Here is a 24,325-nt window from a genome sequence, read left to right on the forward strand (position 1 = left end):
CGGCCGGGTACGGGTACCCGTTTGCGACCCTGGTGCGGCCGGGTATGGGTACGGGTAAGGAATCAAAACCCGTTTGCGACCTCTGCCGCGACGGTAGCAACGGCACCGTGTGAGCCGTGCGGCCCACGAGCGAGCCAGACCTGCGCTTGTCTGTGCATGTGGGTGTCTGCGTGCGTGCGTATACACGTGCGTGTGTACGGGCATGGTGTTGCTGGCCACCCACCCCCTTGTGTGCCGTGCCGGCCTTCATAGGTGCTACTCGCAAACAGCACTTGCCCCAACGGTCTGTTACAGGCTATACGGTGGATCTTTGCCTTTCTCCGTGCCTCTAGTGTTGGGAGCAGCGAGCGCAGCGGTTAGCACGCTGCGCTGTTAAGACCGTAGTGCGGTGAGCGTGCGGCGAGTGTGCGGTGAGAGAGCGGTGAGAGTGTACGGTGAGAGAGCGCGCGGGGGCCCCGCACCTTGTTGAAGAGATGCACCGTGACGTCGTCGAAGAAGCGCACGCGCTTGCCGTGCGAGTGCGCCGGTCCCCGTGGCCGCTTGAGCAGCCCCTTGAGCGCGCGCGCCACATCCTCCTCCATCACCACCTCGGGCACGGGGCCCCAGTCCTCGTCACTGTCCCAGCTCTCGTCGTCCTCCTCATCGTCGTCCTCCTCGTCATCATCGTCGTCGTCCTCATCGTCGTCGTCCAGGCCCGGGCGCAGGCCGTACCCGCCGCTGACGGCCTCCTCGTCCGACACGCCGTCTTCCGCGTCGATGAAGGGGATGTCGAAGGGGTTGGTGGGGGTCTCCGTCGCGGCGGCGTCGTCCGCGACCCCGTTCCCCGGCGCGTCCCCGGCGTGTCCCGCCATCCCCACGTCCCCCCTCGCGTCCCTTCCGTCGTCCCCGTGCTGCGTCGCTTCTTCCGCGCCGCCCCCCGCCGCGTCCGCCTCGGAACGCTTGGCCTGCCGCGTCTCCCCGTCCGTCCCGTCGTTCTCCGTCACCTCGTCGTCCGTCTCCCCCCCGAGCGCTTGCCCCGCGTCCCTCTCGCTCATCCCGGCCGGAGCCACGAATCCCCCCTCGAAGGGATTCGAGTTCAAGAACTCGTCACGGTCCCCCGCACCGCCGCCTACGCCGCCCGCGTCAAAGTCGTCATCGTCGTCGTCGTCGTGAGACTCCGTTCCGCCCGTGAGAACCTCCTCCAGCGACGAGGCGCTCGACACGTCGTCATCGTCGTCGTCGTCGTCAACGTCGTGCCGCCGCTCCGGGCCGGCGCCGTTCCTCTTCGTCCCGTCGTCGTCGCCGTCGCCGGCTGGCACGGGCGTCTCCGCGCCCCCCCCGCCCCCGCCGTGCTTGTCCAGCTCCAGGTCGGAGAAGTACGCCGAGTCGCGGTACAACGACTTGCGCACGCCGGCCTGTTCGTCCGCCTGCAGCAGCGGCCGGCACACGACGAGCTGCTGCTGCTGCTGCTGGAAAGGCACGCCCGGCGGCACCATCGCCGCGAACTTGCCCTCTCCCTCGCCGGCCTCGTCGAGCTCGTCGCGCGGGTCGCCGATGCTGGGCGACGTGAGCGGCGACGGTGGCGTCAGGTCCGGCAACAGGCTCCAGTCGTTGTTGGGCGGCGGTGCGGGCAGGGCCCCGACGCCGCCGCCGCCACCGCCACTCCACCGGTTGTTGTTGTTGGTGTTGAGCTCCTCCTGAGTCACGTGGTGGGTCACGTGGGGGGTCACGTGGGGGGTCACGTGGGGGGGCACGGCCGTGGCGGGTGGCGGTGGAGGCGGCGGGCGACTCGGCAAGAGGACCTCCCTCCCCACCCGCACCCCGTTGGGTGGCGGGGTCGGGTCAATCGGCGGGGTGGAGGAGGGTGGAGGAGAGGTCGAGTTGATGGGTGGGGTGGTGGACTCTGCGGGGGTGCTTGATGCGGAGGGAAAGGAGGAGGCAGGTGGAGGGGTGGACTCGGGTGGAACGGTTGAGTTGGTCCGTGCGGTCGACTCTGCGAGAGTGACTGATGTAGCGGGAACGGATGAGGCTGGGCGGAGAGTAGATTCAGGCGGAGAGGTTGAGTTGGTCCGGGGGGTCGACTCTGCGAGAGTGGTTGGCACAGCGGTGGACTTGGGTAGATGGGTCGAGATGGGAGGACATGTTACATCGGCCGGAGTGACCGACTCCGAGGGAAGGGTCGGTTCAAGCAGAGCGGTTGAGTCGGGTGGACGTGTGGGAGCGGTAAGAGGGGTGGAGTGCGATGGACTGGCTGAGTGACTAAGAAGGTTCCAGTCAGGTGGACTGGTCGATTCCGTGGGAAGGGATGACTCCGGCAGGTGAGAGGATTCCGGTGGATGGGTTGAGCGAGGGACAACGGTTGAGTCGGGCGAGTCGACCAGAGGGGGTGGACCCAGTGGACTGGTTGATCGGGGTGGATAAGTTGAGTCAGCGAGAGGGGCTAAGTCAGCCGTGGTGGTTGAGTCAGGATGACTGGGTGAGTTCCATGGGTCTGTTGAGTCAAGCAAAAGTGAGTCATTGATGGTGGTTGAGTGAGGTGGACTGGGTGAGTTCCGTGGGTCTGTTGAGTCGAGAAAAAGTGAGTCAGCTATGGAGGTTGAGTCAGGATGACTGGGTGAGTTCGGTGGGTCTGTTGAGTCAATCAAAAGTGAGTCATTGATGGTGGTTGAGTGAGGTGAACTGGTTGAGTTTGGTGGGTCTGTTGAGTCGAGCAAAAGTGAGTCAGCCATGGAGGTAGAGTCAGGATGACTGGGTGAGTTCCGTGGGTCTGTTGAGTCAAGCAAAAGTGAGTCAGCCATGGTGGTTGAGTCAGGATGACTGGGTGAGTTCCGGGGGTCTGTTGAGTCGAGCAATAGTGAGTCATTGATGGTGGTTGAGTCAGGATGACTGGTTGACTTCCGTGGGTCTGTTGAGTCAAGCAAAAGTGAGTCAGCCATGGAGGTTGAGTGAGGTGGACTGATTGAGTTAGGTGGGTGTGTTGAGTCGAGCAAAAGTGAGTCATTGATGGGGGTTGAGTCAGGATGATTGATTGAGCTGGGCTGTGTCTTGTCTGGCAGAGTGGATATGTCAGCCACGGTGGTTGAGCCATGCAGGCTGGCCGAGTGAGGCAAGGCCAAGTGTGGACTCGTTGAATTGGATGGACGCGCTGAGTCAGGTGGGCTAGCCACGCTGCGTGGCTGCATCGAGCCAGTCGAGTCGGGTGGGCTGGCCGTGCCGGTCGAAGCGGCCAACCCTGCCGGAGCGTTCTCCCCTCCCCCCCACAGCGAGGCCTCCGCCCCCCCTCCAGCTTGCGCCGCCCGCGCCTGCACCCCCCCCGATCGCGCCGACTCTTTGATGAGCGCCGTGTTCTTCAGGTAGTAGTAGTTGTCCTGCAGCCGATCGGTGGTGAGCAGCCCCAGCAGTGGGTCCCGCGCCGCACCACTGGTGCCGCCGCCGCCGGCACCGGCGCCCGCCGCGTGATCCCACAAGGCGCCGTTCAAGCCGGGGTCGGTACTGGACTCGCCGAGGTGTGAACCGCCCAGGGTCACCGCTCTCGTGCCTACGGGCACGGCCGGCACGGGGTCCGGTGAGACCCGCCGCTCCGGACCCGGCGCCAGCTCCAGCCGCTCCAGGAACGGGTTTCCTCCTCCGGCGGTGGCGGCGGCGGTGCCGGCGGTGCCGACGGGACCTACGGGTGGCGGCTCCCACCAGCTCGCCTCCAGGGCGCCGGGCCGCTCGCACGCGGCGCCCTGCGGCAACGCTCTCCCCCCGATCGGCTGCAGCAGAGGGAAGGCGGAACCCAACCCGGCGCCGCCGGCGCTGGCGGCGGTGACGGCGGGCGATGGCGGGAAATACGCGGTGAGGCCGGCTAGGTCGGCCTGCTGCTCGAGGCCCCCCGGCAGTTGCGACGGCGGCGCCAGCGCGTTCCACCGCTCCTCGAAGCTGCTCTGCTGTTGCTGCTGCTGCTGCTGCGGCTGCTGCTGGGGCTGCGCTTCAAGCAGTGCCGCTTGCTGCAAGAGCTCCCGGTGTTCCTCCTCCTCCTCTTCCTGCTGCTGCTGCTTGTCCCCCTGAAGGTGCGCGAGCAGCTGGTGCACCTCGCTAGCAGACGGGCGCTGCTCCTTGCCCAGCCAGCAGAAGAGCAGCACCTCGTACCTGCCGGGGGCAGCATCGGCACCAGCCGGCACCACTCACTCACCATCGGCACCACTCACTCACCATCGGCACCAGCCAACACCACTCACTCACCATCGGCACAAGCCGGCACCACTCACTCACCATCGGCACCAGCCGGCACCACTCACTCACCATCGGCACCACTCACTCACCATTGGCACCAGCCGGCACCACTCACTCACCATCGGCACCACTCACTCACCATCGGCACCAGCCGGCACCACTCACTCACCATCGGCACCACTCACTCACCATTGGCACCAGCCGGCACCACTCACTCACCATCGGCACCACTCACTCACCATCGGCACCAGCCAACACCACTCACTCACCATCGGCACCACTCACTCACCATCGGCACCAGCCGGCACCACTCACTCACCATCGGCACCAGCCAACACCACTCACTCACCATCGGCACCAGTCGGCACCACTCACTCACCATCGGCACCAGCCGGCACCACTCACTCACCATCGGCACCAGCCAACACCACTCACTCACCATCGGCACCAGCCGGCACCACTCACTCACCATCGGCACCACTCACTCACCATTGGCACCAGCCGGCACCACTCACTCACCATCGGCACCACTCACTCACCAGCCGGCACCACTCACTCACCATCGGCACCAGCCGGCACCTCTCACTCACCATCGGCACTACTCACTCACCATCGGCACCAGCCAACACCACTCACTCACCATCAGCACCAGCCAACACCACTCACTCACCATCAGCACCAGCCAACACCACTCACTCACCATCGGCACCAGCTATAGAACCGTATCGCGATAGGACCATACTGCTATAGGAACGTACCTATATACGACAGTTCCACGATAGGACCACGCCACTATAGGACCGCGTCTCTATAGGATAAAAAAAAAACTCAAGGACTGGTACTGTTCTAGGACCGTACCACTATAGGACTGTGCCTCTATATGATCGTACCACTATAGGGGAGCAGACTGTACGACTGCAGGTAACCCATCCTTTCGCAGGCAGCCAAAGCTGATCACTGAAAGTGGATCATACCACCGCACGTGGATTGTACGACTGCAAATGGGCCAGACCACCTCAAGCAGATAGTCAGTGCCACTGCAAGCAGCTGGTCAGAACTACTACAAAATGGAACGTACCAACGCAATCGGAACGTACCAACGCATCGTCTTGGTTCTTTCGGCAAAGTCACGTAGAAGGAAAACAACAAAAATAAAACATAATAAAATTATTCTCACGACGTTTCGGCCACAACGCAAGCAGCCGTCTTCAGGTGGAGAACAGGTCTGTCAAGTAGACAGAGTCTGAATGGCACGCCCCAGGCTTGGAGCGACTATTTATGCTGGGATGGAGGGGCGAAGAGCGCGTTGTGGCCGAAACGTCGTGAGAATAATTTGATTATGTTTTATTTTTGTTGTTTTGTTGTTTTCCTTCTACGTGACTTTACCGAAAGAACCAAGACGATGAATCCCTGCAGTCACGAAAGCTTTAAATCGTACCAACGCAATCGGACTGTACCAACGCAATCGGAACGTACCAACGCAATCGGACCGTACCAACGCAATCGGAACGTACCAACGCAATCGGACCGTACCAACGCAATCGGAACGTACCAACGCAATCGGACCGTACCAACGCAATCGGACCGTACCAACGCAATCGGATCATACCAACGCAATCGAATCGTACCAACGCAATCGGAAAGTACCAACGCAATCTGACCGTACCAACGCAATCGGATCGTACCAATGCAATCTGATCGTACCAATGCAATCTGATCGTACCAACGCAATCTGATCGTACCAACGCAATCTGATCGTACCAACGCAATCGGATCGTACCAACGCAATCGGATCGTACCAACGCAATCGGACCGTACCAACGCAATCGGATCGTACCAACGCAATCGGAACGTACCAACGCAATCGGACCGTACCAACGCAATCGGAACGTACCAACGCAATCGGAACGTACCAACGCAATCGGACCGTACCAACGCAATCGGAACGTACCAACGCAATTGGTCCATACCAACGAAAATCACAACCCACTGCCGCAAATCGGACCGTACCACTGCTCGGTGTTGGCGGAGCGCAGTGCGGGTCGCGGGAGGCGCGGCAGGGAGTCGCGAGCGAGAGCCGAGAGCACGTCCGCGTCGGAGATGGAGCCATAGGGACGAGCGCCGGACTCGAGCAGCTCCCACAGCGTCACTCCCAGCGCCCTGCACGGCGCGGCAAGCAGGGCAGTACAGCGGTCAGGGACACGTCACGCAGCCATCGCCAATGTGAAAAGGGACGCTGGATGTTGCGTGCTGGGTATTTTCTCGGCGGCTGACCTCAGGAAGATCAGTCCGGCTCTCAGGCGAGCGTTGGTGGCAAGTGCCGGTGGTAAGCGCCGGTGGTGAGCACAGGTGGTGAGCGTCAGTGGTGAGCGTCAGTGGTGAGCGTCAGTGGTGAGCACAGGAGGTGGTGAGCGATACGGATGTGTGATAAAATGTTTTACAAACCGGAATCGGTGGGGTTGGGGAGTGAACAGTGGCGAGCACGGGTGGTGAGCGTCAGTGGTGAGTGATAAAATGGTTTTACAAACCGGACTCGCTGGGGTTGGGGAGTGAACGGTGGCGAGAGCACGGGTGGTGAGGGTCAGTGGTGAGTGATAAAATGGTTTACTAACCGGACTCGCTGGGGTTGGGGAGTGAACAGTGGTGAGAGCACGGGTGGTGAGGGTCAGTGGTGAGTGAGAAAATGTTTTACAAACCGGACTCGCTGGGGTTGGGGAGTGAACAGTGGTGAGAGCACGGGTGGTGAGCGTCAGTGGTGAGTGATAAAATGGTTTTACTAACTGGAATCGGTGGGGTTGGGGAGTGAACAGTGGCGAGCGCACGGGTGGTGAGCGTCAGTGGTGAGTGATAAAATGGTTTACAAACCGGACTCGCTGGGGTTGGGGAGTGGACAGTGGTGAGAGCACGGGTGGTGAGCGTCAGTGGTGAGTGAGAAAATGGTTTACAAACCGGACTCGCTGAGGTTGGGGAGTGAACAGTGGTGAGAGCACGGGTGGTGAGCGTCAGTGGTGAGTGAGAAAATGGTTTACAAACCGGACTCGCTGAGGTTGGGGAGTGAACAGTGGCGAGAGCACGGGTGGTGAGCGTCAGTGGTGAGTGAGAAAATGTTTTACAAACCGGACTCGCTGGGGTTTGGGAGTGAACAGTGGCGAGAGCACGGGTGGTGAGCGTCAGTGGTGAGTGAGAAAATGTTTTACAAACCGGACTCGCTGGGGTTGGGGAGTGAACAGTGGCGAGAACACGGGTGGTGAGCGTCAGTGGTGAGTGATAAAATGGTTTACAAACCGGACTCGCTGGAGTTGGGGAGTGAACAGTGGTGAGAGCACGGGTGGTGAGCGTCAGTGGTGAGTGAGAAAATGTTTTACAAACCGGACTCGCTGGGGTTGGGGAGTGAACAGTGGCGAGAGCACGGGTGGTGAGCTTCAGTGGTGAGTGAGAAAATGTTTTACAAACCGGACTCGCTGGGGTTGGGGAGTGAACAGTGGCGAGAACACGGGTGGTGAGCGTCAGTGGTGAGTGATAAAATGGTTTACAAACCGGACTCGCTGAGGTTGGGGAGTGGACAGTGGCGAGAGCACGGGTGGTGAGCGTCAGTGGTGAGTGATAAAATGGTTTACAAACCGGACTCGCTGAGGTTGGGGAGTGGACAGTGGCGAGAGCACGGGTGGTGAGCGGGTGCGGCGAGAGGCGAGAGACTCACCACACGTTCCCCGGGGCGCTCTGTGGGGCGGCGCGGGGTTGAGCGTTGAGGTTGAGCAGCAGCTCCGGGGCGAGCCACCGCACGGCCACGGGGTCACCCACTCCCAGATCCACATAGTCGTCCTACGGGTCACGGGGGTCACGGGGGTCGCGGGGTCAAGGGGTCACGGGGAGGACACGGGGAATGGGGTCGTAGGGAGGACATGAGGCATGAAATTGTGATTCTAGATTTGAAGCTTTCGTGACTGCAAGGATTCATTCTCTTAGGTTTTTCGGTAAAGTCACGTAGGTAAAAATCTAAATAAATTTCTATTATCATTTATTTCTATTATCATTTTCATCATTTTTCTTATTTATTTTTATTTTGAAATCGTGAGATTACGATTTGCTCAACCTCTCACCCACCCAACCACTCAAAAACACACCTGGCCTCTCACCTACCCAATCACACATGGTCTGAACCTCTCACTCGCTTACACACTCACTTATTCACTGACTCGAAGACTTTCACTCCCTAAACCTCTCTCGCGCACACACACACACACTCAACTTGTCACTCAACCACTCCACATCTCACTCACTCAATCACTCCCTGTCAGAACCTCTCACCCTCTCTCTAAGCCGCCCACTCACTCACTCGCTCACCCTCTCACTCACTCACCCTCTCTCTCAATTACTCACCCTCTGCCTCATTCACTCACCCTCTATTTCACTCACTCACCCTCTCTCTCACTCACTCACCCACTCTCTCACTCAGCCACCCATTCGCTCACCCTCTCACTCGCTCGCTCACTCTCTCAATCACTCACTCACCCTCTCACTCGCTCACTCTCTCAATCACTCACTCACCCTCTCTCTCAATCACTCACCCTCTCTCTCACTCACTCACCCTCTCTCTCAATCACTCACCCTCTAACTCGCTCAGCCACCCACTCGCTCACTCACTCACCCTCTCTCTCAATCACTCACCCTCTCTCTCAATCACTCACCCTCTCCCTCAGGCACTCACCCACTCTTTCACTCAGCCACCCACTCACCCACTCTCTCACTCACTCACCCTCTCTCTCAATCACTCACCCTCTCTCTCAATCACTCACCCTCTCTCTCAATCACTCACCCACTCTCTCACTCAGTCACCCACTCGCTCACTCTCTCACTCGCTCGCTCACTCGCTCTCTCAACCGCTCAGCCACCCACCCGCTCACTCGTTGGCGGCGGGGGTCGTGTGTGGACGTACCGGGTGTTTGTCAAGACCGATGCCGTAGTCGCCGATCTTCACCGTGAGGTCGGTGCTCAACAGGCAGTTCCTGAGGGCGAGGTCCCTGCACGCGGATTCATTGCAATGCGGTGATACAGCATCGCACGGTGCAGCACGATACATTGCGGTGATACAGTATCGCACCGTACAGCACGATACGACACAACAGCACAACAACAAGTGCAGCGACGGTTGTTCTCATGGGAAGCAAACCGCACGGCCGTGACGTTTTGCGCTGCGCAGGTGTGGAGGAGGAGTGGGGAGGGGGGGGTTGACAGTGCGGCCGCCACCGTACCGGTGCACGAAGCCCTGCTGGTGCAGGTGAGCCAGCCCAGCCGCCACCTGCCGGGCCATGCGGCACCGCTCGGTCTCGCCGGCCCCACCGGCGCCGGCCCGCGCCGCCAGGTACGACTTGACGTCCCCCTGCGCACACACGCAAACGCAGGCAAAGGTCCCCCGCGCGGCTTTCAATGGACCGTTTGGGGCAAGTGCTGTTGGCGAGCAGCGCCGATCAAGGCCGGCGCTGTGGCACACGAGGGGGTGGGTGGCCATCACCACGCCCGGCCGCCTTTGTCTCCCCAGTGGCGATGTTCACACACCGCACCAGGTAATCATTTGAGGATGAGTCGATTTAGGGGAGGCCCAGGACCGGTTTAGATAACAGCCACTGATTTTCGCCGTGAGCGGGAATTTGACTCGGGTTCAATTCCCGCCAGTGCGCACACACATGCACGCCTTTGAGAGGCGCTTTTGTGGCAAGGTGCTGTGAGCGTGCACCCATGAAGGTCGGCACGGCACACGAAGGGATCGGTGGCGAGCACCACGCCCGGCCACCTTTGTCTCCCCATCGCCGATGTTTACTCAACACACCAAGTGCTCACTAGCCCACGCGCACGCAGCGGTTCACTCACCGACAATCTCACCCTCACCCCACTCTCAACGACCCCAGCACTGTCACAATCGCCGTCACCCTCACCATCAACCTCACCATCTCCCGCCCCCTCACCGTCCACTTCCCTAACACCGCGCCCTAACCGCACCGGTGTACACGGCGGCGGCGGTGTGGTGGTGGCGGCGATGGTGCGGTGCCGTCTCTCACCATGGGGCAGAACTCCATGATCGCGAGCAGCGGCACGGCCTCGGTGCACACACACACGCAGCGCTGCACATGCTCGTGCCTCACCGCCCTGGGCACAGGGGGGGCGGGGGGGGCACGGGGGGGGGGGACGGGGGGGGGCACGGGGGGGGGCACGGGGGGGGGACAGCACACAAGAGTCATTTCTCGAAGTGAAATGGAGCGTGGGGCCGTGCACTTTTCTCGGAAGCGTCATCCTCGCTCGCAGCGAGTGTGCGGGGTAAGCGAGGTTGGGGGGGGTGAGTGGGGGTGAGCATGGGAGGAGTGGGATCGAGTGAGGTGGGTGAGCAGGGGCGGGCGGAGATTGAACGGGAGCGAGCGAGCGAGGTGTGAGCGGCAACGAGCGGAAGTCGATGAGGGTGAGCGAGGGTGAGCGGGGATGAGCGGGGGTGAGTGGGGGTGAGTGAGGGTGAGCGGGGGTGAGTTGAGGGGTGAGTGAGGGTGAGTGAGGGTGAGCGGGGATGAGCGGGGGTGAGTTGAGGAGTGAGTGAGGCTGAGCGGGGGTGAGTTGAGGGGTGAGTGAGGGTGAGCGGGGGTGAGCAGGGTTGAGTGGGGGTGAGTTGAGGGGTGAGTGAGGGTGAGTGGGGATGAGCGGGGGTGAGTTGAGGGGTAAGTGAGGGTGAGCGGGGGTGAGTTGAGGGGTGAGTGAGGGTGAGCGGGGGTGAGTGAGGGTGAGTGAGGGTGAGTGGGGGTGAGCGGGGGTGAGCGGGGGTGAGTGAGGGGGAGCGGGGGTGAGTTGAGGGGTGAGGTGAGGGGTGAGCGGGGGTGAGTGAGGGTGAGCGGGGGTGAATTGAGGGGTGAGTTGAGGGGTGAGTGAGGGATGAGTTGAGGGGTGAGCGGGGTTGAGTTGAGGGGTGAGTTGAGGGGTGAGTTGAGGGGTGAGTTGAGGGGTGAGTGAGGGTGAGTGAAGGTGAGTGAGTGGGTGAGTGAGGGGTGAGTGAGTGGGTGAGTGAGGGTGAGTGAGTGGGTAAGTGAGTGGGTGAGTGAGGGGTGAGTGAGTGGGTGAGTGAGTGGGTGAGTGAGGGGTGAGTGAGGGTGAGTGAGTGGGTAAGTGAGGGTGAGTGAGTGGGTGAGTGAGGGGTGAGTGAGGGGTGAGCGAGGGTGAGTGAGGGTGAGCGGGGGTGAGTTGAGGGGTGAGTTGAGGGGTGAGTTGAGGGGTGAGTTGAGGGGTGAGTGAGGGGTGAGTTGAGGGGTGAGCGGGGATGAGCGGGGATGAGCGGGGGTGAGTGAGAGTGAGCGGGGGTGAGTTGAGGGGTGAGTTGAGGGGTGAGTGAGGGTGAGCGGGGATGAGCGGGGGTGAGTGAGGGGTGAGTGAGGGTGAGCGGGGGTGAGCTGAGGGGTGAGTGAGGGTGAGTGAGGGTGAGCGGGGGTGAGCGAGGGTGAGTGAGGGTGAGTTGAGGGGTCAGTTGAGGGGTGAGTTGAGGGGTGAGTGAGTGGGTGAGTGAGGGTGAGTGAGTGGGTGAGTGAGTGGGTGAGTGAGGGGTGTGTGGGGGTGAGTTGAGGGGTGAGTGAGGGGTGAGCGGGGGTGAGTGAGGGTGAGTTGAGGGGTGAGTTGAGGGGTGAGTTGAGTGGTGAGTGGGGATGAGCGGGGGTGAGTTGAGGGGTGAGTTGAGGGGTGAGTGAGGGTGAGCGGGCGCCACCTGTAGGGCTGCACTTCGTGTAGGAAGCGGGTCTGCTCGGAGAGACGGGCAGAAGGCTCCAGCTGACGCACGGCAACAGGGCCGACCCCCGGCTGTGAGCACACCTCACCCAGCAACACCTACACACACACACAGTCACACACACAGTCACACACACAGTCACACACACACACAGTCACACACACAGTCACACACCTCACCCAGCAACACCTACACACACACACACACAGACACACACACACACACAGTCACACACAAAGACAAAGATCCCCCCGTATAGCCTGAACAGACTGTAGGGGCAAGTGCTGTTAGCGAGCACCTATGAAGGCCGGAACGGTACACGAGGGGGTGGGTGGCCAGCACCACGCCCGACCGCCTTTGTCTCCCTAGTGGCGATGTTTACACACCGCACCAGGTACTCATTTAAGGCTGAGTCGACCTAGGGGAGGCCCAGGACCGGTTCAGATAATCGTCACTGGTGTTAGCCGTGAGCGGGAATCGAACCCGGGTCGCCAGGTTCATAGCGCAGCGCGCTAACCGCTACACTACCGCTCCCCACTCACACACACACACACAGTCACACACACACACAGTCACACACACACACACAGTCACACACACACACAGTCACACACACACACAGTCACACACACACAGTCACACACACACACAGTCACACACACAGTCATACACACAGTCATACACACACAGCCCTCACAGTCACACGTCTCTCCCAGCAACGCCTACACACACAGCACACCCCTCATAAGGGCACACCCCTCATAAGGAAACACCTCTCAGTGACACGCCCCTAAGAGTGACACACCCCTAAGAGTGACACACCCCTAAGAGTGACACACCCTTAAGAGTGACACGCCCGACACACACACACAAAAACTCCCTCCATTCGAAACTTCATTGTCATTTCACTGCGTAGACCCCTGTTCATTTAAGTCAAACGCCATTCATACATTGCATTCAACACACACACACAGCGCGCAACCAACGCACAGCACGCAGAACACAGCACATACCACACACAGCACCCACACCTCCGATTGGCATGGTCGGCTATGTATGGCGCGAAAGAGGTTCAGCATACATGCATCCACAGCACACAGCACACACATAGCGTACAGGTCACACACAGCACATCCACAGCACACACATAGCGTACAGGTCACACACAGCACATACACAGCACACAGCGTACAGGTCACACACAGCACATACACAGCACACACATAGTGTACAGGTCACACACATCACATACACAGCACACAGCACACACATAGCGTACAGGTCACACACAGCACATACACAGCACACACATAGCGTACAGGTCACACACAGCACATACACAGCACACAGCACACACAGAGCACACAAAGACCACCACGTGGTCTGGGTTGGGCTGGGAGGCCTCACCTGGCCGAACCAGCCCCTGCCGAGCTCCTGCAGGTAGCTGATGTTCTGCCGGTTGACGGTAGCCGCTGTGTGACCACCTGCAGCACACAAAGACAAAGATCGCCCATGTAGTCCTCACCGGCTGTTGTGGCAAGTGCTGTTCGCGAGAACCTACAAAGGCCGGGGCGGCATATTGAAGGGCGGTGTGGTCAGAACCATGCCCGGCCATCTTTGGCTCTCTAGTGGCGATGTTTACACACCAAACCAGCTACTCATTTGAGGCTCAGTTGATCTCGAGGAGGCCCATGGGACCCATTCAGATAATCGTCACTGTTGTTGGCCGTGAGCGGGAATTGAACTGGGGTCGCTGATTTCGCAGCGCAGCGCGCTAACTGCTGCGCCACCGCTCCCTACACAAGAGGCATGGAGAAAAACAAAGATCCACCATATAGCCTGTAACAGACCATTGGGGCAAGTGCTGTTTGCGAGTAGCACCTAATGAAGGCCGGCACGGCACATAAAGGTGGTGGGTGGCCAGCAACACCAGGCCCGTACACACGCACATGTATACGCACGCACGCACGCACGCAGACACCCACATGCACAGACAAGCGCAGGTCTGGCTCGCTCGTGTGCCGCACGGCTCACACGGCGGCCGTACGCTACCGTCGTGGTGCTGCTGGTCGTGGTGCCGGGGCAGCGTGTACACGTCGGCCACCGTCGTCGCCTCCAGCAGGAGACCCGGGGGCGGCGAGGGGGCCTGCGTGGTGCGAGGGGGTGTCCTCTCCGGGTGGAATGAAATCATCGGCGCCAAACTCGTCCGCCAGCGGGTCCTCAAACTCCTGCGCACGCACGCACACACGTGTGTGTGTGTGTGTGTAGATACGTTGAATTTCTTTTGCAGCGTACGTGCTAATCGGAGTTGCAGGGGAAGGACGACAAAACTAAAACTAAACACGAACAACAAACACAAAGACGGAGGTAACCCCCGCGTAGCCTTGAATAGACTGTTGGGGCGAGTGCAGTTAGCGAGCGCCTATTAAGGCTGGCAAGGCGCACGAGGAGGTGGGTGGCCGGAACCAACCCCACAGCCGCCTTAGTCTCCGCAATGCTGACGTTTACTCACCGCACCGGGTACTCATTTAGGGCTGAGCTGAGCTAAGACAGCTCCAGGATCGGTGAAAATATCCGCCGCTGTTAATGGTCGTGAGCGGGAAACGAACTCGGGTCCCGTACACTCCACGGTGACACATTCACTTGCTCACACTCGCACCGCTTTAGTTCGTTGTCCTTCCTGCCGCACCTCTGATTGGCTACAGACGGTGCGAAAGCAGTTCAACATACAGATGTAATGACAGAAACAATTGCTGAAATGGGCAAATTGTTTCTTGCTGTGGTTGTCCCACTTGATGACGGACGCTTGTGTTGCGCCCGAAACGTCGCGATTTAATCTATTTTATTTTATACCCACGGGACTTTACCGAAAGAACCAACGAGTGTGGATTCCTGCAGTCACGAAAACTTCAAATCTAGACTGAGGCCAAGCTGTGTTTGGTCAGAGCGGTTTGGTGCAGGCGGGGAGCACAGCCATGGGTGGTAATTCGTCGCGTGGCGATGGAATCCGTCGCTGCAAACCGCTGAGCAGCAAGAGAGATCTGCCGGACACGAGACAGTTTTTCTCCAGTGTTTACAGCTGGGTGTGCAACTGCTCGCAACCGATAATTGTTTTTTTACCCTTTTATCTGGTAACAAAACTGACACCTTTTTTACGAGGAGTCATGTTTGCATAGACCACAATACCACCTGCAGTCACTTGCGCCTTTTGGCGTCATCTGGTTCAACCCATGTGAGACTAGGCTCTAAGGAAAGCTGTCTCGGGTGTGGACCAATCAACTTCAAGGACAGTGCATACATTATTAGAGTTGTGTTTTTTGTTTGCATTATGACTGCAGGTATTGTGGTCTATGCAAACATGACTCCCTGTAAAAAAAAGGTGTCAGTTTTGTTGCCAGATTAAAGGGTAAAAAAACCAATTATCATATTTTTTACTGGCAAATGAGGTTCCAATGGTGCTCGCAACCGGTTGCGGAGAGGTTCGCACAGAAGCGATTAGGTTGCGTGCGACCGACTTGGGCAACTGGTTGCCTCAGGTGTCGACCCGGCTTAAGTATCCACAGGTGTGTTCATCGGTACGGGGATAAAGCGTTGCACCCTTGTGCAAGGCGTGGGTTTTCTACGGGTATTCCAGTTTCCTGCCACATGTATAATAATAATGATGATGAACACTCGTCATTAATTGGATGAAAACATCTGAAAATAAACACCCAATGTAGCAGGACCTTCCTACTCTTAGGTTTTTTCGGTAAAGTCACGTAGGTAAAAAATACTATTTAAAGTTAATAAAAGTAATAATGGAAATAAAATAAAATAATAAATCACGACGTTTCGGAGGCAACACAAGTCTCCGTCATCAGGTTCCACCTGATGATGGAGACTTGTGTTCCACCTGATGACGGAGACTTGTGTTGCCTCCGAAACGTCGTGATTTATTATTTGATTTGATTTCCATTATTACTTTTATTAACTTTTAATTTTATTTTTTACCTACGTGACTTTACCGAAAACACCTAAGAATATGAATCCTTGCAGTCACGAAAGCTTCAAATCTAGAATTAATACCCTTTACGGGGAGGAATTTCCACCTGAAGACGGAAGCTTGTGTTGCCTCCGAAACGTCGTGATTCATAATTTTATTTTATTTCTATTATTACTTTTATTAACTTTTAATTTTATTTTTTACCTACGTGACTTTACCGAAAACACCTAAGAGTATGAATCCTTGCAGTCACGAAAGCTTCAAATCCAGGACTCTCCTGTTTTTCCCAATGTTACCCTGATGGCGCGATCGAATCCACGGGACCAACAATCAATTCGGAAACCTCTGGGGGAGAAGTGCAAGCCCCCTCCAGGAAGCGGCCCACGGAAGGGGATATCACAGAGTTACCTCTGAGATCACTTCAAGCGACTTCTGGTCAACACTCAGTGGGGAGCAGCCCACCCCCACCCGCTCTGCATTTGAGAGTGTGGTTCATCGCGTGACGGTCGAACCGATATTTAAATTCTCAGAGATGGAATTTCGCCAAATCAAGTGCACAACCAAATTGAAGTGATGTTTTTTTTGTTGTTGTGGATCATTGATCGTCGTCATCATCATCATCATCAGGTCGATGAAGACCGTCCAACCACAACCAGACGGGTGAACCGAGGAGACGGCGGAGCTGTAGAGACCACATGACATTGATGAATCAGGCTGAGATCACCAACTAACTTCAAGAATCCATTGGAAAATGCTGAATCGACGCATCAGTACACACCAAGCCACCACCACCTCTGCTCCTCAACGCGACGAGACGCCTGCTGGCAAAAACCAACCTTAAACGGGATGGCTCTTGGCAGGCACCAGGAGCAGGCGACCAGCAGGACGCACAGGAAGACCAGGCCGCACACAGACAGCACCAGCGCTGGTTCAGCCCAGGTCGCCCAGCCCACTGCCCGCACCACGCCTAACACACGGCGAGACAAGGGGAGACGCATGAGGGGTTACTACCGCATGTCCTGGTTTTCCTGGGATTGTCCTCTTGTTGAGGAGGCAGCTGTATTCCTGGGGAAGCTCAAAGTCTTCGCAGGGACATTACAAGTCACGATGTTTGCCAGCTGCGTGATCAACAACAACAACGGTGCCCCAATCAAGACGATGCATTCGCTCATAGCTATCCTCTCGTCTGCTATCGCGAGATATTCTTCTGCCCACGATTCGTCCCAGTTGTTTGGTACCTCAAACGGTGGCAACCCTGGGACCCTGGGACACAGGGGAGACACGAGGGGACACAGTGGGAGACCAGGATGCACGGAGTGGCAAGGGTACGCCCGGAACACAGACACACAGGACACGAGGACATACGCAGAACACGCACACAGGGACGCATGGAGACACAGGAATGCAGAGAAACACAGGGAAGTACATGAGGATGCACGGGAACACGCGGGCAAGCACAGGGACGAAAGGGGACTCATGTGGACCCATGGGGATGCAACTGTTGCATATACTGGGACCCTGAGGTGGGGACCCAGTGGAGGTAGAGCAGAGGTCGCAAACGGGTTTTGATTCCTTACCCGTACCCGGCCGCACCAGGGTCGCAAACGGGTACCCGTACCCTACCCGATACCCGGCTACCTGTACCCGGCCGGGTATCGGGTAGGGTACGGGTAACCGATTGCGACCTCTGGGATGAAGCCATGTTGCAGGCGCGGGTGGGTTGATTCTAGGAACTTGAATTGTGAGAAGAGACAAGACGTTGGGAAATGAGTGACAAACGGTTACTCACCAGTGACTCACGGCCTACCCGTACCAGTACCCGGCCGCAACAGGGTCACAAACGGGTACCCGTACCCGGCCGGGTACAGGTAGCCGGGTATCGGGTAGGGTACGGGTATCGGGTACCCGGTTGCGACCTCTGAGGTAGAGGGACCTCGGGAGGAGGCAGGGGAGCAAGAGGAGAAGCTAACCCAGCCCAGCGCACAGCACGTGGGGACTAATCCTCAAGGCAGTGCCGGCCCACGGCCATCGGATTAACCGCATTACAGCGGCAGCAATATCATCATCATCATCATCGCTCTGAACAGTGGCCATCTGTTATGCAGGGACATCTTTATCTCTATAAAAGCGCTTATGGGCACAACATCCAGGTAAACACCAGAGCCAACAGTGCCAGGCGCATTCACACAGCACACAAACACAGCATAGACCCCAGCACATGCACGCACAACTCATATACACAAGTCATACACAGCACACATACACAGCCCAACAGAGCCCAGAGCACAAAGACATAGACACACACATAACACACATTCTGACGAATTGCCCGATGATGCTGGATGCAATTACCAGCGAAACGTCGTACTACTCAAAAATTGTAAATGTTGTGGTTTCACTCTTCAACACACCGGTGAGCTAAAGTAGTGAACTATTTTGTCTTTTGTCAACGTGACACTTTTTTGCCGATTGGCCGTGTCAGGTGGTGGAGGGTTACGATACATTTATAAATAACGCGATCTCACCCAAAAACCTTTATTATGAATAATATTGGTCGCGAAAGCCGACGTGTTAAACTGACAGAACACATACACAGTGCACACACACACAGAGCACACAAACAAACACACCGTACATATACACAGCTCACGAGACCAACCCAGCACTCCTGCTGCACCCACTCACACGGCGCGCACTCTTGGATTAACTCTGCTTAATTACTCAAAACTATTTCTAATAAACAGACGGGAGGGCATTCACGCAGCATCCGCTGTAGCAAAAACAGGGCCAGCACGTGCCAAGTCACACCCCTCCCCTTCATGCCAGCCTCTGTGCCACCCTTCACCGTTACCACGTGTCGCCCCCCCCCCCCCCGCCAGTGTCACAATGGTGCCACCTTTCTGTGTCAACTACGTCACTCTCATACGATCCATGAGTGCCACCTTGCCACCGTTCCTTGTTGCCCTGTGCCACCATTCAATGTCGCCCACAAAAGTGCTGTTCCTTCCGTGTTACCCACCATCCTTCAGTGACACAACCACGCCGCCCTTGAGTGTCACGTCACAACCGTGCCACCCTTCATAGACATCCTATGCCACTCTTCAGTGTCACAACCCTGTGTGTGTCACCTCCCAAATGCTCCTGCACCCCCCCCAACCTCCCAACATATGCATCAGAGTGCAGTAATGCCGCACAGCCAGTTTAACCACACGCGACACCACAGCTATGCGAGGGGCCCCTCCCGTCCACAGGCAGCACTGAGGAGGGCCGTGCGGCACGGGTAGGAATTCACGTCCTCGCTGGCGCCGTGCTCCCACTCGCCCAGTGCCTACAGGCAACAAGGTCCTGCTGCACCAGCAGCAGCAGAAGCAGCAGTAGTAGTTACAAGTAGCAATAGCTCCCGCAAGGGCAGTAGTAGCAACAGCAGTAATAGCAGCGAGAGCCCCACGCTTTCACTCCGCATGTGTGCGGGATAAAGGCAAAGATCCCCCCCCATAAAACCTACGCAGGTCGCATGTGTCTTTGTGTCTCAGTACTCTTAGTTCTTTCGGTAAAGTCACGTAGGTAAAAAATGAAATTAAAATTAAAATAAAACCATAAAAATCACGACGTTTCGGAGGCAACACAAGTCTCCGTCATCAGGTGGGACCGTCACAGCCAGATTAGCTTGCATCAAGTGAGGGAGGGATTCAAGGTGTAAGCTCTGAATCCCTCCCTCACTTGATGCAGCTAATCTGGCTGTGACGGTCCCACCTGATGACGGAGACTTGTCTTGCCTCCGAAACGTCGTGATTTTTATTGTTTTATTTAAATTTCATTTTTTACCTACGTGACTTTACCGAAAGAACTAAGAGTATGAATCCTTGCAGTCACGAAAGCTTCAAATCTAGAATTTGTGTCTCAGTGTCCGTGTGTCTCAGTGTCCGTGTGTCTCAGTGTCCGTGTGTCTCCGCGTCTGAGCGAGTGTAAGCGTCTCCGTGTGCATGTGACGGGCTCAGGCTGTCTGCCGGGGGGGTGGACAACCTTTGAGAAGGCACCCTTGGTTGTAAGCGGAGGAGGCAGGACGGGGCGGCCGTCATTGTTGCGTGGCCGTGGGATTTTTCTCCAGTAGGGAAGAGGGGGGCCAGCAGGGTGGCCACTCTGGAGCCTGTCGACATGTGGCTCAGCGCTCTGTAAATTTAGCACCTTGGCACGTAAGGGAACACTAGCAAGTGCGTGCGTGCGTGCTTGCGTGTGTGTGTAACATGCGTGTGTGGCAGCCGCCAAGGGAGGCACTGTAACCCAAACACCCAGCTAAGAAGGAATAAAAATAACTGGGAGAGAGGCTCCCTCATGACGAAGACGGACGAGCAGAGCCTTGTGCCGCCTCCAGTGCAGCGCACAGTCGAGCAACCGCCACCAGCAGCGCCACCACCACCACCAGCAGCAGCAGCACCACCACCACCACCACCAGCACCACCACCAGCACCACCACCAGCACCACCACCAGCAGCAGCAGCACCACCACCAGTGCCACCACCAGCAGCGCCACCAGCAGCAGCACCACCACCACCACCAGCACCACCAGCAGCACCACCACCAGCAGCAGCACCACCAGCACCACCACCAGCAGCAGCACCAGCTGCACCACCAGCAGCAGCAGCACCAGCTGCACCACCAGCAGCACCACCACCAGCAGCAGCAGCAGCACCACCACCAGCAGCACCACCAGCAGCAGCAGCACCACCACCACCAGCACCACCACCAGCAGCACCACCAGCAGCACCACCACCACCACCACCAGCACCACCACCAGCACCACCACCAGCACCACCACCAGCAGCACCACCACCAGCAGCACCACCACCAGCAGCACCACCACCACCAGCAGCGCCACCACCAGCAGCAGCACCAGCTGCACCACCAGCAGCAGCACCAGCACCAGCACCACCAGCACCACCAGCAGCACCAGCACCACCACCACCACCAGCACCACCACCAGCAGCACCAGCACCAGCAGCGCCACCACCACCAGCAGCACCAGCACCACCACCAGCACCACCACCAGCAGCGCCACCACCACCAGCACCACCACCAGCAGCGCCACCACCAGCACCACCACCACCAACTGCACTACCAACAGTGCCACCACCAGCAGCGCCACCACCAGCAGCAGCAGCGCCACCACCACCACCAGCAGTAGCAGCGCCACCACCACCACCACCAGCAGCGCCACCAGCAGCGCCACCACCACCACCAGCAGTGCCACCACCAGCAGCACCACCACCAGCAGCGCCACCACCACCAACACCACCAACAGCTGCACCACCACCACCAACACCACCAACAGCTGCACCACCACCAGCTGCACCACCACCACCAACACCACCAACAGCTGCACCACCACCAACAGCAGCAGCGCCACCAAGAGCAGTACCAATAGCAGCAACAACCCCCATTCGCTACGAAGTGGCAGCGATGTAACCACGGCGCTTGTGCCAGGCTAGGTGCACTTTGAGGCCACGTGAAGTGTCGAAGGCTGTCGCTGAACGGCTCAGGTGCCAATGGGTGGCCCGACTGAGATGACCGGTAGACGCACCGACTGTGCTTCCTGTACAAACGCCACCACCACCACCACCCAATACCATCACCAGCACACCACCCCATAGGGAAAAAGCCAGCCCGACTGGAAAGTGTCCGTGACCGTGTTGCCCCCCCCCCCCGTTAATGAGTTTCCTCTCACGTGAGGCAGAGCGGGAGAGTGGGGGTAGCGAGCACGTGAGCTGCAGGTGTAGGAAGCAGCAGGTAGCGTCAGCTACGCAACACGTGACGCATTGGCAGGCAATCTGCCTACACGACCACCTGCTTATATGTATATATATCCGCATAACTATATACCTGTGTACCTGCGTGTCCACCTTCCTGATGCCATCTGTCTACCACCTACCTGCCAGCTGATACACCTGGCTTCCCGCTAAACTGTATATTTACCTGCATGTACAATTGCCTGTATTACTTGCAAAAACCTACCGGTCTGTATAGCCATCTGGATGCCCACCTACCTATCAGTCAACTATGCCACTCACCATGCCACTCACCGCACCAGTTACCACTCCACACACCGCACGCCTTAATGCGCCACCCTTATCTCACACACACTCGTGCAAAGCGCCTTCTTCCAAAGCGCTTTGCAGCAATTAGAAGGGGGAAAAAACCCTCGTAAGATAATAGTGGCGTAGGATAAAGAGTTGACACTATTAAACCGCACCACTCACCAACCCACTCGCCCATAACACGAACCGAGTCACTGGCCACTCGCTTTGCTTTTGACAGCCCCCTCCGAGCAAGCCACCTTTGCCCCATGGAATCGGGCCTCACCTTTTTGACTTTCGTTCACGAGTGTGCGAGGGGAGCGGTAGTGTAGCATTTAGCGCGCTGCAATATGAACCTGGCGGACACGAGTTTGATCAGTGACGATTCTCTGAACCGGTGCTGGGCCTCCCCCCCTAGGTCGACTCAGCCTCAAATGAGTACCTGGTGCGGTGTGTAGTAAACATCGCCACTTGGGAGAGACAAAGGCGGCCGGGCGTGGAGCTGGCCACCCACCCCCTCGCGTGCCGTTCCGGCTTTCAGAGTTGCTCGCTATTCGCTGACAACAACTTGCCCCAACATTCTGTTGAGGCTATACGGGGTGTCTTTGTCTTTGTGTGTGTGCGCGTGAGTTTGCCGAGCAGCACATGACATCCTCATGACAGCTCCGCGCATAAAACCGCACCAACACAAACATTGTGCTTTCATCGCTAGAACTTTCACGAGTCATCGCTTGTAGCGAATCAAACTTATTGATTTTTTTTCGGCTCGGATGGTCCCAACATGCGTTGTTGTCGCACGCCTTTCCTCCGCCCGGCACGGCCAATGAATATCATGAAGTTGTCACGTAACTTACCAGCGACACGTCCGTACACAATTGTTTAAACGCCTGTGTGTGTGTGCGTGAATCGCTCTAGAACAACAACAACAAGGTTGTGCTTGGAGCAGTAACAAATTGACACGTTTGTCACGTGACAACTTTATTAACTGGGCTGTGTTGGGTGGAGGTGGCTGTACGACACACATGTTACTTTGGCGATCTGACCCGGAATTCGATGACATAATCCACACTGCCGTGACAGTAACCACCTCCTCCATGCAGCCTGACCACAACCATCTCACACCATACTCTTGGTTCTTTCAGTAAAGTCACGTAGGTATAAAATAAATCAATCACGACGTTTCGGGCGCAACACAAGCGTCCATCATCAGGTGGGAAAAGCGTGGTCTGCTGCCGAGGCAGACCATGAGCCCGAAACGTCCTGATTTATTTTATTTTATACCCCACGTGACTTTACCGAAAGAACCAAAGAGTATGGATTCCTGCGGGCACGAAAGCTGCAAATCAGGATCTCACACCGTGTCAAGCCGCACGGTTTACCCCTTATTCTTGCACGGGGAAGTTGAGTTTTCAAGTCCATACGTCGGCGTAAAGCCGTTTTAATACGGGCAACACAACGAATTGTGTCTATTTGTTTGTGTTTCGCCCTTGTGATGGGACTGTGTTGGATGAACTGTTGAGATTTTTAAGGACACAGGGTGACCACTAAAGTCTGAATTGGTCTGTACTAAGGTAGGGCACTGGATAAAAGTGTTGACAGGTTTGCTATACACTAAACTACTAAACACTTCACTACTAAACTACTATACACCTACACGAATATACCATACCCGTCAATCCTGTCAAGCCACACGGTTTACCCCGTATTCTTGTACGGGAAGTTGAGTTTTCAGGTCCATATGTCGGCGTACAGCCGTTTCAATACTGGCCAAAAATAATAATTGTCAAATTATTTGTGTTTCGCCTTTGTAAGATGAACGTTGAGATTTATGAGGGGCACGGGGTGACCACTAAGTTCTGAATTGGCATGGAATAAGGTAAGGGAACTGATAAGGGGTTGACAGCTTTGCCAACTTCACAACCTACTCACGTGTCAATCAACCCGTGTCGTCTCGCCCATGACCTCCTAACCCCCGACCCCATCACCCCTCACACCCTTCACCTCAACCCTCACTCCACCATCCCCCACGTCGCCTTCTCAACCCAACTCACACCTCGTCTCCCCCACACCACCAATACTCCCTCTTCATCACAGCCCGCTTAGAACTTCACCAACATTTCCCTGTCAACTTCTTCACCTTCATAGCCGCTGAACGACGTTCTCACTCAAAACCTACCTCACCGCCACCTCATTCATCTCAATTCGATCCTCACGGAGAACCACGCTTCCTCCTCGTGAGATCTCCACCCTCACCAATGCACCCTAGGTCACCTCACCTCTTCACAGTGACAAACCTCCACCCTCACCAATGGACCCTGGGTCACC

At 57.1% G+C, this 24,325-nt stretch overlaps 1 protein-coding gene across 1 annotated transcript in view; it reads right to left on the reverse strand.

Annotated features, from left to right (window-relative positions):
• The window catches only part of LOC133358654 (serine/threonine-protein kinase LMTK3-like), a 35,892-nt gene that overhangs the window by 8,173 nt on the left and 3,394 nt on the right, over positions 1 to 24,325 (reverse strand). The window contains exons 2-11 of the mRNA XM_061577057.1: positions 16,766 to 16,896; positions 14,000 to 14,175; positions 13,355 to 13,431; positions 11,927 to 12,045; positions 10,251 to 10,338; positions 9,447 to 9,574; positions 9,131 to 9,215; positions 7,895 to 8,016; positions 6,205 to 6,354; positions 462 to 4,110 (exon numbers count right to left, since the gene is read on the reverse strand). Coding sequence (XP_061433041.1) covers positions 462 to 4,110; positions 6,205 to 6,354; positions 7,895 to 8,016; positions 9,131 to 9,215; positions 9,447 to 9,574; positions 10,251 to 10,338; positions 11,927 to 12,045; positions 13,355 to 13,431; positions 14,000 to 14,138 — 4,557 coding nt within the window. The 5' untranslated portion in view covers positions 14,139 to 14,175; positions 16,766 to 16,896. The remainder of the gene's footprint in view (positions 1 to 461; positions 4,111 to 6,204; positions 6,355 to 7,894; positions 8,017 to 9,130; positions 9,216 to 9,446; positions 9,575 to 10,250; positions 10,339 to 11,926; positions 12,046 to 13,354; positions 13,432 to 13,999; positions 14,176 to 16,765; positions 16,897 to 24,325) is intronic.

Source organism: Lethenteron reissneri, chromosome 63, assembly GCF_015708825.2.
Source record: "Lethenteron reissneri isolate LAM-NWPU_2019-01 chromosome 63, ASM1570882v1, whole genome shotgun sequence".
NCBI classification, from domain to species: Eukaryota; Metazoa; Chordata; class Hyperoartia; order Petromyzontiformes; family Petromyzontidae; genus Lethenteron; species Lethenteron reissneri.